This window comes from Miscanthus floridulus, chromosome 1, assembly GCF_019320115.1.
Source record: "Miscanthus floridulus cultivar M001 chromosome 1, ASM1932011v1, whole genome shotgun sequence".
NCBI lineage: Eukaryota > Viridiplantae > Streptophyta > Magnoliopsida > Poales > Poaceae > Miscanthus > Miscanthus floridulus.
The window spans coordinates 16,784,753-16,798,957 of record NC_089580.1 but is presented as its reverse complement, the minus strand read 5'-3'; the positions used below and the strand labels follow the sequence as shown (position 1 = coordinate 16,798,957).

Below are 14,205 nucleotides of genomic sequence, written 5' to 3'. Positions count from 1 at the left end.
AACACTGCCCTACAACCACAACAAATAACACCGGTTTGTTCCTAAGCACCTTTGGTGGAGGATTGATAAAAACTTTATCATCTTCACAACCCATGAACTCTAAGTATGATGCTTCTGCCTCTTCTTTGTTAGGGAAGCTCTTGTAGCTGTTGTTTTTAAAACCAGTTACCTGGCATTGCATCTAGCCCAGGTTGCATATACTCCAGAAACTCTTCCATGGTATACAACATACCAAGCCATTTGCCCCTTAAAAAACACATAAAAGCAAGTATAAGATGTTGATAAGATGAGCGGTAGTTCAATCGATTTGCCTCAGATTTAATTGCTTTTTCATTTGACCTTGAACTTGGAGCTTAAGAAACATAGACAGCAGCAAACCTCAAACATATAGTAGAAAACTAAGATCATGATAGTCATGAAACCATGTGAGGCATCCAGTCCAGCCATCAGATCATTAGAATTATCCAGCTGTTGCTTGGGCATGGATGTCTCACATGGTTTGATTACAACCATGAGAAGCAGAAGCAGAAGATAGAAGAAACAATGATCTAGTACCTCACAAGTCCAAGGTCAACAATGTGCTTAATCTATTACTCAAACTGGCATTGTTATCTTTATAGGCATGAAAAGGATCTCACAATTGTATCAGTCTCGGTCAAAAAATGGTTGACATTAGAAGCACAAAAAAAACATAGGATCCTAGGTGGCAAATAAGAACAAATAAGAACACAAATTGCTAAGGCAAGTTCATGACTCCCATGGAAGCGTGGGACACGTTCATCCCAGCCATCCGGTAGGCATGCCTACAACAGTTGCTTAGGAATGGACGTATCCCACGGTTTGATGAAAGACATGAGAAAACACAATAATAGCATAGGGCTCAGATCAACTAAGTGACAATCCATCACCCTTTGTTAATGTCTACACCACATAGATCAACAAAGTCTCACATCCATCACCATGGCGCCTATGCTATTCTAGACTAGGTGCAGCCTTGGTTAGACAACAAATGGTTCTTTGTAGCATTAGTTGAGGTAAGTGCTACACATCAAAATACTTCCTACAGCATAAGACAGTTAGCATGGATATATGCAAAAGTGGAGAGGCCAGCTAGTATACATATAAGCAAAGTAGGTTGTGCTCAGGTAGGTCCTAAGCCATGGGATCCTATGAGCCTCTATCATCTGAACAAAGCAAAGTTCCTCAGCCTTGTTCTTCAGCAGGTAAACCAGGGCAAACATGAGTGCCTCCTGTGAGTACCCAGGGCAGTCCATAACACAACCATAAAGATCCTGATGCACCTTATTATGCTGTGGAGTCTTTAGGGCATCTCCTATAGACCCCACAGCCTTGATCATTCCATTCATGAGGTCTATTTCCTCTAGGGCAAGCTTCCTTCTCTTGCCACCCCTTTCATCCTGGCTCTTGGCATTAGAACCCTTAGAGTCTTCCATACCAAAAGGAGTTCCCTTTCTAGAATCAGCCTCTGTGCCACCTAAGTTAGTGTTGTCCTCAACGGTATCAATATCACCTTGGCCAATGTTGGTTGGAGTACCCAAAGGCTTGTTTGAGCCCATTGCATACCTGCCTGTTGCTTGGTTACCACCAAAGATGGCCTCCATCTGAACATAGTTCTCTATTGGTGTGTTCAAGAACTTAGCATTAGTAGGATGGTCCTAGTTAGTGAAACAGATATAACTATTTGACATAAGGGAGCAAAAGAAAAGAAAAGGGATAGCTGAGGTGTTATCCAAACAGTTTCTAACCTTGGTGTGGCCAAGCAGGTGTTCATCATCAAGTACTATCATGTGGTAGTCCTCATCCCATAGAACACCACTCAAATCCTTGAGCCTAACAACCTTAACCCACCTTTGCCTCCACTTTCTCAGGTGATTGTAAATCTGTTGGGTGGTCACATTGACCCTAGCAAACTTAGAGACCATGGGTGCAACCTGCCTAACATGTACCTCCTTAAACCCTTTCTCAATTTTGACCCCCCTGTCCAACCAAATCATGGAACCTCCTAAGCATGAACCCAAACTAGATAGGACTCTAGTGCATAGGGCCATTGGGCTGAGGGGCTGCTTGGTTGCCATCATCAGCAGCAACTACCTCACCCTGTTCCACCACATTGCCCTCACCACCAATGTTAACAACCTGGTCAGGCATATTGTCCATTTCCTATCCACAACCACCATAACATTGAACAACCAGTACGTAAGAAAAAAAATTGCATGGTATGAAATACAAGTTCAATAGATCAAATAGGCAGAAAAGGAATAGGTACTATATCATTGCAAAGTGCCATAGGTCTCAGTTAAAATATAAGTTTCTCTAATGCTACTAAACAGTACACACACCATGCCACTACCCTCTAGAATTCTCCCTGTTTTACCACATTTGTGCAGCCCATGCCTCCCTCTGTTATGCCTAGATACCATTGTCAGGGACATGATCTGGTTGTGAGGCATTGTCATTGATGTTAGGTGTCCATGTGGATTCAGCAGGCACATGCTCGTCCTGCCCATGTCTGAGGATCCAATTATGAAGAATACAACATGCAAGAACAAGCTTAACTTGGGTCTTGTATGGGTGGAAGGTTTGTTGTCCAATATCCTGAATCTATTCTTTAGAGCCCCAAAAGCCCTTTCAACTGTTACTCTAAGAGATGAATGCCTTAGATTAAAAAGCTCTCTTTGATTTGGAGGTCGGTTTGAACCAAACTCCCTCAAATGGTACCTTATGGTATGAAATGGTGGCAAAAAACCGGACCTCACTACATAGCCAGCATCGACAAGATAGAATTTGTCTAAAAATTAGCAGATAGGAATATGTTTTAGTAGTTTCATTTAGGAGTAAGCAAAGTGTCAAAGGTTTTTTTTGGTTTGGATGATACCTGGTGGCACTCACAGGCCATCATCTCTTTCAAGAGCATCAGACAAGATAAGAGCATCATGTGCAGATCCCTCCCAACCATCAAGCACATAGGTGCATCTGAGGTCAAAGTCCACGACTGCCAACACATTTTTTGTGATGGTGTGCTTCCTGCCTCTAAAGGCAGCTTGCATCTTCACAGGCACTCTAGCTAATACATGAGTACCATCAATTGCTCCTATGCAGTCCTAATTGAAAAAATATAAGTGCAAGTGAACATTGACACCAAACTGATATGCATGAGACCTATGTACGATAAGTTATGGATACCAACCTTGAAATAGGGATACCATCTTCTGCTCCCAAGGATCCTAGAATGGACATTGGTAGCAGGAGGGACAATTAATTCATTCCTTAGCTCTCCTACCGCATATAACACATTCTGGAAGAACCTACTAATTATCTCTGCGGACCTCCCGAAAGTAAGGTCAACCACCCTAAACCTCTCATTGTGACCAACAACATGCAAGAACATGGCTACTTGTTCTTCAACAGATGCATGTATGCTGTCAGTGACAAGCTCTCTATTACGGAAAAGGTCACAAAGTTGAAAAAATGGGCCCTCCTCATTCTAAGAAGGTTGACACAGTGCACATCATCAGATTCATAGATGTATCTAAGGTTGTTCATCATCTTTTTGTCCCTCTCAGCCAAGGGACTATAGGTGACTGAGCGTGAATCTTCAACTCTCCTCCTAAACCACATGAAAAACCAAGCAGCCACTACAACAACCATAGCAGCAGCAACCCTTCACCTAGCTTCAAATGTCATGTCTACCGACAGGATGGAGGGCAACATCAGAAAGGGAGCATGCAACATGGGTGTGTACTGCTTAGCAAGCAAAAAATCAGACAAAATGAACTATGAAAGACGCGGCTGCCACACCAAAGGGTGCTCCTCCAGCGTATACTGTTACACAATCCGCATCATTGACCTCTAGGCACTTTGCTCAGTTTGTACAACAAAATAGACATCAACATGTACAAGATCTACACAAAACATGAGGTATAAACCAAATATGAAGCATCATATATAGATCTGAGCTAGGAACAGGTAAATCAGGTATAGCATCGTATAGATCTAAGGATGTCAAACCAAGAACCCTGATTTCTTGGCATTTCAAGCAAAAACCACCAACAAATCAACAAAATCGACACTGAAGAAAGAGGAGGGAAAGAGCGTAGGTGGCATATATACCGTCCAAGCACCAGAGGACCAAGAGAAATCCATCGGCGAGGGTTGCCTCGGTAGGGCTACTGAGGTCGAGGGGGAGCAAGATGGGAGTTCGCACTAGAGCTATGGTGGAAGGAGAGACGAAAAGTGAGGGCGGTAACCCTAGCCGAGACCCCCGCGCGCGCTTTATGGGCCGGACGGCCTCATCTCCCATGCTCAGCGCAAAGGTTCCCGTCAAGCACCGAGCGAGCTTGCACCGAGAGGGAAGTGGGGATCGAGAAGACGACGCTGTCCAGGATGGACGAGCGAATCTGCATGGGAGGAAGCAGGAGAAAGATGTGAGTAGAGCAACCAAACACAGGTGAACGCACGAAAGGATGCGGGATGGGCCAAATGACGGTCCGGTTTGGGCAACCAATCACGCCCTTAGGGCACATTCGGTTAAGCTCAAACCTAGCCAGGAATAATTTCAGAGAGTGTTCGATTGGTATGGATTATTTACTATTCATGCTGAAAACACTGTTTATGCTGGAATATTGTGAGAGAGAAACACTGCTCCGGTTGAAAAAATAAGTCAAACAAGACGACTTCTTTCCCAGCTGAACACAGCCCAAGACAAAGCCTATTCAAATTAGAATACAAAATCAGCCTGGATTATCTCCAGTGAGCCATTCCCCATCAACCGAACGGGCCATTATGAGTCTGCTCTCGATCTTCTTTCTTGCAGTTAAAATTTCTCCAATCAATGCTAAGCTACTAGCAGGCTCAGGGTTGCTATTATGCAGATGCGGTCAGTGACTCCACACTACAGGGTCTCCAGTACTCTCCATCCTCCACACGTCTATCTGACCTAAACCGAAAGAAAGCTACATCAAGATTAAAAAAAAGTTAAATGCACCAGAGGTCCATTAACTTGTGAGGAGGTTTTAGTTAGGTCCATCAACTTTTAAAGTGGTTTTTTGGATCCATAAATTTTGTATGTCGTATCACTTAGGTCCATACCTCTCCACGCTGGCTTCTCGTGCTGATGTGGCAGGCTGTCATGGCCATGTAGGCGTGCATGTGGCTTCCTCCGATGGCTGCTTGCTGTTTGTTGTTTGCTGTTGCTCCTGCTCGCTGCTTACTGCTCACCACATGCTCCTACTTGCTGCTTGCTCCGGCGTATGCTCCTGCTTGCTGCTTGCTGCTCACCGCTCGCCGCATGCTCCTCCTTGCTCTGGCGCCCCTATGCTCTGCCACCCCGCTACAGCTGTTTGCTGCTTGCTGCTCGCCATGGCGCGTTGTTGGTTCTCTCATGCGCCGCTATAGAGCGATCGACCGCCGCGCCTTTTCCCCACGTGCGTTTTCTCCTTCGCACAGTCCCTCGCACAGATCTAAATACTACGCCACGGCACCGCATCGCCATACCCGGCATCATTGAACTTACGGCAGATGGCCTGGTAGTCTGTCTCCCAAGGACTAGCAGACGCCTCATCGAACTCCATGTCGCTGAACACGAAGACGGTCTTGATCATATTCTCCTTGGGTAGCCGACCATCCACCGCCATGCGTAGGATGCGGTCGAAGACCGCTTGGAAGTTAGTGTTCACGTTCCACTACATGCGCTCGATGAAGCTCATCTTCTCGACGAGGGTCTTGCCCTCAATCTTTTGGATCTAGGGAATCATGCTGAACGTGATCACCCTGCCCGCCCATGGCTTCTTGCTGAGCTCAGAGATGAGCAGACCCAGCGCCACGCACACCTCCATCGGCGTGCCGTTGGCTTTCGGAAATGTCACAGACGGCGATGTAGTTGCTCAGAGACCCCTTCTTGTAGAGGTCCTCCACCATGCGGCGCCACTACAGCTCTGACATGTCGTCGGCCTCGCGACGGAATGCAGCGGTGGCGATCTCATGGGGCAGGAGCGCGCTAGCCTCTTGGCCTTGCCAGCCTCAATTTCCTCGAGGTACTTGTCGAAGCGCGCTTCGTCGTGCTTCTTGAACAGGGCCTTGTAGCGCCTCATGGCCACCGATGCCATGCGGGTGTAGGGCAGCTCGGATCACCTTTGGGCGCTCATGTACACCTCTGGGAGCTCTAGGACCTTGGCATAGTGCTCCTCTGACAGGTTAGAGTAGTCGGCGCCATGGACGATGCAGTAGAGCAGCTCGGGGAAGTCCTTGAGGTAGCTGAATTCGGCGAGCGCGGGAAGGTTACAGGTGAGCATCTTGGGATGGCGCTCGTGCATCCAGAGCACGACAGCGTAGAAGCCCTCCCTGTCGGACTTGCCCGTGCCGCCCACGCAACGGTGACGAGCTCGCGCACGCGCTGCGTCGGCGTGTCGGGGACGACCTAGGAGAAGAGGTCAAGGCAGGGGTTGCCGGAACTCGCGTAGGTGGCCGAGTTGTTTTCTGTTCGTTGGCGGCATCGGAACCGACTGGAGGGTCGTTGTGACTTTTCTGGTTTTCGTTCTTGCCTTTTATTCATGGTGTTTACACGATCTATCCGAAGATCCGAGTACCTGGCCATGCAGCCCGCGGGCTCGTGGCCCAGCCCGTGGCCCAGCAATTTGGCCCGACCCAAGCACGGAATGGCCTGGTGGCCATCGGGCCCGGGCCATCCCTGCCCGAAGGACCAGGACATGCCTGGGCCGCCACCTAGGCCCACGACATGGCACGGACACAGCCTGGTGAAAGAGGTGGCCCGGTGCCTCCAACGGCTAGTGAGGCAGGCCGTAGGCAGCCCAGCCCATGAAGCCGCCTCCCCCGCGGCCGTATATATGCTGCCCCTCGGCCCGCCCCCCCGATCCCTAACCCTAGTCCCACTCCACTCCCGCCGCTCGCAGTCGCAATTGTCTCATCTCGCTCGCTCTCGATCTGCCACCTGGAGCTCGTCGCCGCTCGCCTTGAGCTCGCTGGCCCTGCTCCAGTGACCTCATCGCCGCTCGTCCACCTCAACCTGAGTTCGCTAACCATCTCCTCCCTCCTTTCCCTTCCTATCCCCTCTTTCCCCCTCCTTCGGTGTACCATGTGAGTTCGTCGTGTCTGTCCTTCCGCCACCACTCGTCGTCGTTCTAACTGTTGTCTATCTCCTCCTCTGGCTACCTCCCTGGCCTCTTCTCCGGCACTGGGCTCCGGTGGCGTAGGTTAGGGTTAACCCTAACCCTAACCTTAGATCTATATTGTGTCTGTCCATCTTTCACTCACTCACTGACTCACCCATGTTCTTTTGTTCTGTCCTATGTTCTTCATAGGTTGGTGGTGCCTAACGCCGCGTCTTCCTCCTCTAGAGGCGCCATGGCTAGGCTGCCAGCGCCAAAGCGCCAACGTCCACCGTTGAGGGACGGTGTTGGAGCTGGAGGTCAGGGCCAGGGCTGGCCGTCCGGCCCTTCATCGGCTAGGGTCACCATGCCGGTGGTGGCGGATGTCTATTCCCACCTAGCCGATGGCGAGCACCCCGAGCCCAAGGAGGAGCTAGAAATCGAGGACGACGATGACATCGGTGAGGATGCCCGCGGGTCCTGGACGAAGAAGGCGAAGGCAGTGGCAGCAGCAGCGACGGTACTGCTGGTGCTAGATAGTGATGACTGATGAAGAAGAAGAACTGGAGAGGTAGTGACTCTTTCCTGTTTCCTGATTAGATCAGACTGATGGCAAAAGAATGACATATTGACATGAATTCTGTACAATTTTATAGGTACTTTTGGTCTTTTGCTGTGACTGACTGAGTGAGTGAGTGTGAGATGAGAGTGGACTGTGGAGTAGACTCACTAAGTCACTAGGACTTTGCCACTTTGGTTGGCTTTTGTAATAAGACACTACTACTAATACTTTGACTCTTTGAGTTGGTTGCACTCTTTTTTCCTTTCTAGGGTTTCTCACAAGGGTGAGTTTTACCTAGAAAGGTTTTTAATGAGGCAGCATTGCACAAAACAACTCCTTTTGATCATCATTTTCATATAACCTTGTCTCTTTGTCTTTTCTCTTGTGTTGTGATTTGCAATTGTGTGGTACTGTGGTGAATGTGAATATGTGAGCTTTTGTGAAAATGGTGATGAAAATGATGGAATCTTGTTCAAAACTGGTGAAAATGAAGAAGTGGTTCAAACACTCGGTGAAAATCTGGTGAAAATGAGATGTTTTTTTGGTTGTCGTGCTGTGGGCCGGCACGGCACGGGGAAAATGGCCGTGCTCAACGGGCGGCACAGCACGGTCAGACGGCCCACGGGCCGTAGGCTAGGCACGAAGCCCGTGGAGACATGGCACGGCAGGCACGATGGCCCGTCGAGGCAAGACCCCCAACGGGCCGGCACGGCCCGTTGGCCATCTATAGATCCGAGAACCCCCCCCCCCCCCCCCCCCCCCCCCCCCCCGCCCGCCATGCCCGCTCACACTGCGTCGTGCCAGCCTGAGGCGCTGGAACGTTTCCTACGCGCGTGGTGACGAGGCCCCCCGCACCGTGAACGCAGCACGGTTCTGGCTTCTCCGCTTCTACACCACTCACACACATGCAACTAGCTAGATTGAATCAAGGGAGAACATGCACTATCTAAAACAGGAAAAGACTATGCATCTTGTGCACGGGATTAACTAATATTTCACCCCCTAAGAGCAACTCCAAGAGTATATGTAAATTTTGATCTCTAAATTGGCTCTCTAAAACTATTTAGACAATCAAAACATGTAATGTCCGCAGCAGAATCTCTAAATCAGGCTAGCTATTTTTTTTGAACCCATATCAGCACCTTGGGCACCGGCTACGGCTAGTCACCGTGCAGCGTCTTGCTGTTCGTCGCTTGGGCTGTTGGACTTGGCCTGGCCATGTTTGCAGCTCAGTGCTATACAGGTTCATCTAGGGATTCTTGATCGTGTGCACCTACTGCTTCTAGATTAATCTCAAGAAAACCAAGGCAAGGATTGAAGCAGGAACATGGTCTGTGGTCTGCATCCGGTGATGCTTCTTCAGGTTCTTCAGGAGAGCGAGCGCGGCTATAGCGGCCAAAGCGAGCCAGTACGGGTACGAGACTACGAGTGCTCTGTGTGCAGCAAGATGTACGCGTCGTACCAGGCGCTCGAGGGGGCACAGGACGGACACCAGAAGCCGCCCATGCCGCGCCAGGGCGGTAGCGCACACACTGAGGAGCTGTGCTCTCGCTCTGCCTCCGCACGTTCGAAGGACAAGGACGATGATGCGGCCTGCTGGCCGCGGCGTAGTATTTAGATCTGGGAGAGGGACCGCGCGAAGGAGAAAACGCACGCGGAGAAAACGCGCCGGAGCAAGCAGCTAGCAGGAGCTACAGCGAGCAGCTAGCAGGAGAAAGCCACCTGCACGCCCGCATGGCCACGGCATCATGCCACATCATCACGAGAAACCAACGTGGAGAGGTATGGACCTAAGTGATACGACGTACAAAGTTTATAGACCTAAAAAACCACTTTAAAAATTGATGGACCTAACCGAAACATCCTCACAAGTTAATAACCTCTGATGCATTTAACTCAAAAAAAAAAAAAGTCTATCGAGAAACAGAAACAAAAGCACCACTGCTACTAAAGCTAATACATCACTATATGCATAAACACATATGTCAGAGTAATGGGTAACCGATAACTATAGGAACAAACTCTTCATTTCCGACGCAAGATAGTGCCGTCTGATATTGCCAGAGAGCAACAGTGTCTGTATTACATCCTGTGGTCATACCCATACCTCACCACCAACGTGTACATGCAGTGCACAGCATTTGAGGATTTCTTGTTTTTTTAATTGAAAAACAAAAGTGCGAAAGTGTACAAAATAGTAGTGTCCGCACGAATCTTGGGGTAGAGATGGAATCATGGAATCGGGAAATTGAGACAGAGACGGAAGGAGTTCTATGGACCGAATTGATAGTTGGGAGGAAACGGTTTGTATTTGGGCTTCATTTTTTTTATACCTATTTGGGCTTCATTTGAGCGGTGATAATTTAAAACGAGAGAATAGTTGAGGGACGTTACAGTGGCATTTTTTTTGTCCAAAACATGTCAGGATTTTGCTCCTACAATAACTGAAACTAATTATTTCGTAAAGTTGTACTAGTACTGTGTTTTATCCAAAAATACAACCCAATGCAACCGCACAGGTTGGTGACCTAATTGTACATAGCTGAGTACAAAATATTATCAATCACAACAATGCTAATCTGAAATCCTAAAATGATAGATTAGCTTCCAGGTTCCCTAGTACACATAAAATGGTTTCCACAATGACAGGATCCACGCCCAGCAGTCTCTGCAACTGCGCTTCCACCGGCCGCGGCGCGTCCGAGCCAAAGACGTCACCGACGAACCTGTACACCAGAGCAAAGTCCGGATGGTCCGGAGACAGCGGAAGCTGACGAATCGAAATCGTCTCGTCCTCCGACATGACGGCGTCATCATCCGCAAACGAGGGCAGCCAGCTGATGGGTGGCTGCGCCTGGCGGACGGCGCCGGCGCGGCGAGGGTGCGCCGGCGGCACCGCGAGGCCCATCTTCTGAGCCCTGAGGAAGTGCTTCTGGGCGTGGCTGCGGATCTGCGTGGCTGTCTTGGTGGCGACGAATGCCTCGATCCTCTTCCAGTCGCGGCCGTGCAGCACCAGCGCGTGGAGGAACCGCTCGTGCTCGTCGGCGGTCCACTTCTGCCGAGGATTGGTGATGGTGTACGGCTTCCGGAGCTTCTTCCCCGCCATCCCGGTAGACTTGGCCACCACGACTGCCGCCATCGACGTTTGTTTCACTCCTCTAGAGCAGAAGCGGCGAGAGCACGTATGAAATGAGAGCGGAGGATTGAGAGTTCTCGGCCTGGGATGGTGTGTGCTGGTGTGCAGAGTGCGTGACCACATATATATATAGGGATCGATGAGTGAGCATCGGATGCAGAAAACGTGTGGGCGATACAGCGCATGTGCTCAACAAGCTTGGGGGATTAGACATGTGCAGCGGGTGCGAATTGCTCTCGTGTTAGGCGGACGCGTCTAGGCCTTCCGACGGACCGGATGCTCAAGCGTTGTCATGCTCATGGCTCATGCTGCAAGGGGGGAGGGGGTTTGGCCGATGTGCGACATTAGGTGAAAGACGCACTATTTCGGGGTTGCTTTGAACCATCTGCGCATAAACGAACGACCCTATATATTCTCCATGTGTTGAGGTATATTGTATATAAATCGTGCTTAATCCCTTTCTCCATTAGGAACTCGTTCGAAATTATAATTATAACACATTTTTCATATGGATCAGTCTGCGTTCCGGGATCATTTTTCATATAAACCAACCAACAAAATAGCGATTTCTTTTTCTTTTTTTTAAAAAAGCGAACAACAAATCAACCTTACTCAACTGCAAGGGGAACACACCAAATTGTGTATCTGGTTCACTCAACGCATTTTGTCACTTGATACTATCAGTATTCGTATTTTTCATGATTTATTCTAAAATTTAATGGTATTTTCTTCGTGGTAGACAACATATTCGTTAACATTAACATGACTAGAAAACTTTGCGCGCTTCGGGGCGCCCAGCATCTTGGAAACAATAGTGCACTGTACATATATTTCACATACAACATATGAATACTTTTATTGCTAGTATAGCTTTTCAATCATTTTAGGCGGTACAAATATTTCAGTCTCTTCTTTACAAAATCAAACATTCACATACGCTCTTAGCAAAACTGCAAGAGTACATGCTTCAGTTGTCTTCACGACTATCAAAACAAAGACCAATTCACGACTCTACGCCCAACACCCCTGGGTGCATGAGCTGCTAATCGAATAAAAAAAGTGAGCATCACTCCCGGCCAATTCATCACTAAAGTACCTTTTGCTAAGAACAGCGATGAATGCACATTTTCCAGGTTTTTTACATAGGAAAAGCAGAGCATGATCAAATATGTATGTTTAATGTCAAATTCAATGGAAAGTTGTGCATGATCAACAGAAGGCAAATTAGTTTGTACTGCAGATTGGTACCCTTTTTAGCTGCAAGGATGTCATACATCTAAGTGAAATAGCCTCACGCTTAGTAACAAAGGCAAGACATGATCGGTAGAACTATGATGAGGTACCTCAATCAGAGATGGTACCTAGATGTTCCGATGGAGCAAACAGCAAAGAATGGGTGACATTCAACGTTCCAAAACTCTGAATCAGCACACGTTATCTGAAAAGGAGAGGAACATCCCTATGACCACAGATATGCAAAGTATCAGGTGAGGCAAGCATCGGATCAGGATCAGGTTTCCGAGAAGGTTCACGGCTATGGAAGCAACAAATCACTATAACATGCTAAACTTGAGAAGCAGAATTTTACACTTTAAGATTATGTCCATGTACAGTTATAATTGCGTCCAATTACTCAAACTGTATCCCAAGTGTATAATACAGCAAGCTAAAGTCCATGAAGAGACAACTATAGTTCTAGATTAGCATGTATAAATTCCAGAGGAAGGAATCTAAACCGCAAGCCAACATATTTAGTTCACAGTTTAGTTAACGAACACAGAGGAACTTGTAACAAGGCATTTAAAAAAAACAATAGCAACAGCTCTCTATTAGGAAGTTTAGTAAGCACTAATTTTCTTATTCCACTTTTCATGATTGGTAGGCTCTCTGTGATTTTAGTTTTGTTGTGAGCTACTATCTAAGGTATTGTGAATTGATGGCACTAACAATGCAACTAAACAGATTTATATTAGTTATTATTAGGATGTGAAGGGCAATACATACTGCTAAGGATCAAATGCAGGTCGCTACAATGTAAAGCAGAGTGAATCAAGAGCAAGGAGGAAAGAGTAACTCGAGCTTGTGGCCGACCCAACCTTTGACGACGCGCTGTGCCTTGGTACGCCTGCTCACCGAGTGCCGTCAAGGAGGCTCTTCAGCGCCATCTAGAAGCATCATTCGAGCACAAGCCCAAACCGCCGAGGAGCTCATGACTCAAATCTGAGAGGGAGAGCAAGCACAACTCCATGAAATAGATCTGGGAGAGGAGGCAGAGATAAGGATGGTGAGAAGGGGAGAAGGGAAATGAGAAGTTGCTTGGCCGTACCCTCAACTGGCGTCACCACCACCGGGCCATCGCTCTGAGCGCCACCGTGCCACACATCTGTACCAACCGTCGTTGCTTGCTATCGCCTGGTGGAAATAGATCACATGGAGGGTAGCTGGGGCTGCAGAAAGCGGGAACCATGGGGACGGGGCAGCGGACGGAGCATCTCACACTGTTAGCAACCCAACTGGGATTGCCCTCAGATACTTGATTCAATTCAAGTAGCAAGAAACTATATAAAGTTACAGAGTCCTAAGAAGAAGATAAACAGTACAACTAAGAAAGAGGTATTCTGCTGATAATTTGATCATGCCCCTTCGCTGCCGTCCTCATGCCTTTTTTTAAGATGACGTCAAGCTGTCCAGTATTGCTCGACTAGGCCTAAGCCCACGGCCCATATAAAGGCCCAATCATAGGTAATCCCTGATATCCCTCCTTCTTAAGCTTCGGCTTGCCCTCAAGCCGATGGAGAAATTCAGAACCACCGGGATCCCAAGTGAACTGGACGATCACCTGTTTCTTCGATTCCGTCTTGGAAAAGTTGTCTTTCAATATCTTTGGGTAGTGCAAGTGGAGCTGCAGCATTCGACACAGTTGATTCAGCATGGACAACATCTTCTGCTTCATGCTCATGGTCCACATCATCAAGGCTAGCATCTATGATTTCAACCAATGCAGGCCCATGGTGGCTTCCAGAGCAGCGAGAATACAACCAATTAGAAAGCCAAACCACTACTGGAAAGGTCTAAAGTGTTGCTCCAGTTTCAGCAAATGTGACTGCCACCGGGTCATGTACACCGTCCACCAGAAACACTCCTTGGTGAATGTATGCAGGTAGTATAATCAGACCCCAATTGTCAACACCAAGTAGCAGCCCAGGTCTTCTATCAATGATGAGATGTAGAAGAATTATAGCCAGAGCCTGAAGCTTTCCAGGAAACAACTAAATCATGTATACCCTTAACCATGTGCATGACAACTTGATATCGTTGAGTCCAGCAACTTGCACTGCATTTTGAAGTAACTCCAGCCAAAGCTTCCAACACTCCTGACAGCT

The 14,205-nt window shown here is 48.0% G+C and overlaps 2 protein-coding genes and 1 long non-coding RNA gene across 3 annotated transcripts; all 3 read right to left on the bottom strand.

Moving 5' to 3' along the window:
• Positions 1-1,041: 1,041 nt before the first annotated feature.
• On the bottom strand, positions 1,042-5,654 carry LOC136452614 (uncharacterized). The gene is made up of 8 exons (XM_066453221.1): positions 5,515-5,654; positions 3,209-3,458; positions 2,911-3,122; positions 2,439-2,520; positions 2,113-2,181; positions 1,767-1,901; positions 1,120-1,676; positions 1,042-1,060 (listed from the first exon to the last, which is right to left on the bottom strand). The coding sequence occupies exons 1-8, from the start codon at positions 5,652-5,654 to the stop codon at positions 1,042-1,044; spliced, it is 1,464 nt and encodes a 487-aa protein (XP_066309318.1).
• Positions 5,655-10,138: 4,484 nt separating this feature from the next.
• LOC136474376 (protein REVEILLE 8-like) lies at positions 10,139-10,903 on the bottom strand. Its single transcript, XM_066471971.1, has one exon. The coding sequence runs from the start codon at positions 10,823-10,825 to the stop codon at positions 10,274-10,276; it is 552 nt and encodes a 183-aa protein (XP_066328068.1). The 5' UTR covers positions 10,826-10,903; the 3' UTR covers positions 10,139-10,273.
• A 785-nt stretch (positions 10,904-11,688) lies between these two features.
• Positions 11,689-13,429, bottom strand: LOC136474368 (uncharacterized). The gene is made up of 3 exons (XR_010762911.1): positions 13,149-13,429; positions 12,919-13,042; positions 11,689-12,260 (listed from the first exon to the last, which is right to left on the bottom strand). It is a non-coding gene; the product is annotated as an uncharacterized lncRNA (long non-coding RNA).
• Between the last annotated feature and the right edge of the window lie 776 nt (positions 13,430-14,205).

Bases quoted from the DNA above. Each gene is read 5' to 3' on its own strand.
- LOC136452614 (XM_066453221.1), bottom strand. From the start codon at position 5,654: ATGGCGGTGGATGGTCGGCTACCCAAGGAGAATATGATCAAGACCGTC. The intron at 1,902-2,112 runs GTAGTTGCTGCT...ACCACCCAACAG, and splicing joins ATGTGGTGGAACAGGGTGAG to ATTTACAATCACCTGAGAAA. The intron at 1,677-1,766 runs GTTAGAAACTGT...TTCACTAACTAG, and splicing joins ACCTGCTTGGCCACACCAAG to GACCATCCTACTAATGCTAA.
- LOC136474376 (XM_066471971.1), bottom strand. From the start codon at position 10,825: ATGGCGGCAGTCGTGGTGGCCAAGTCTACCGGGATGGCGGGGAAGAAG.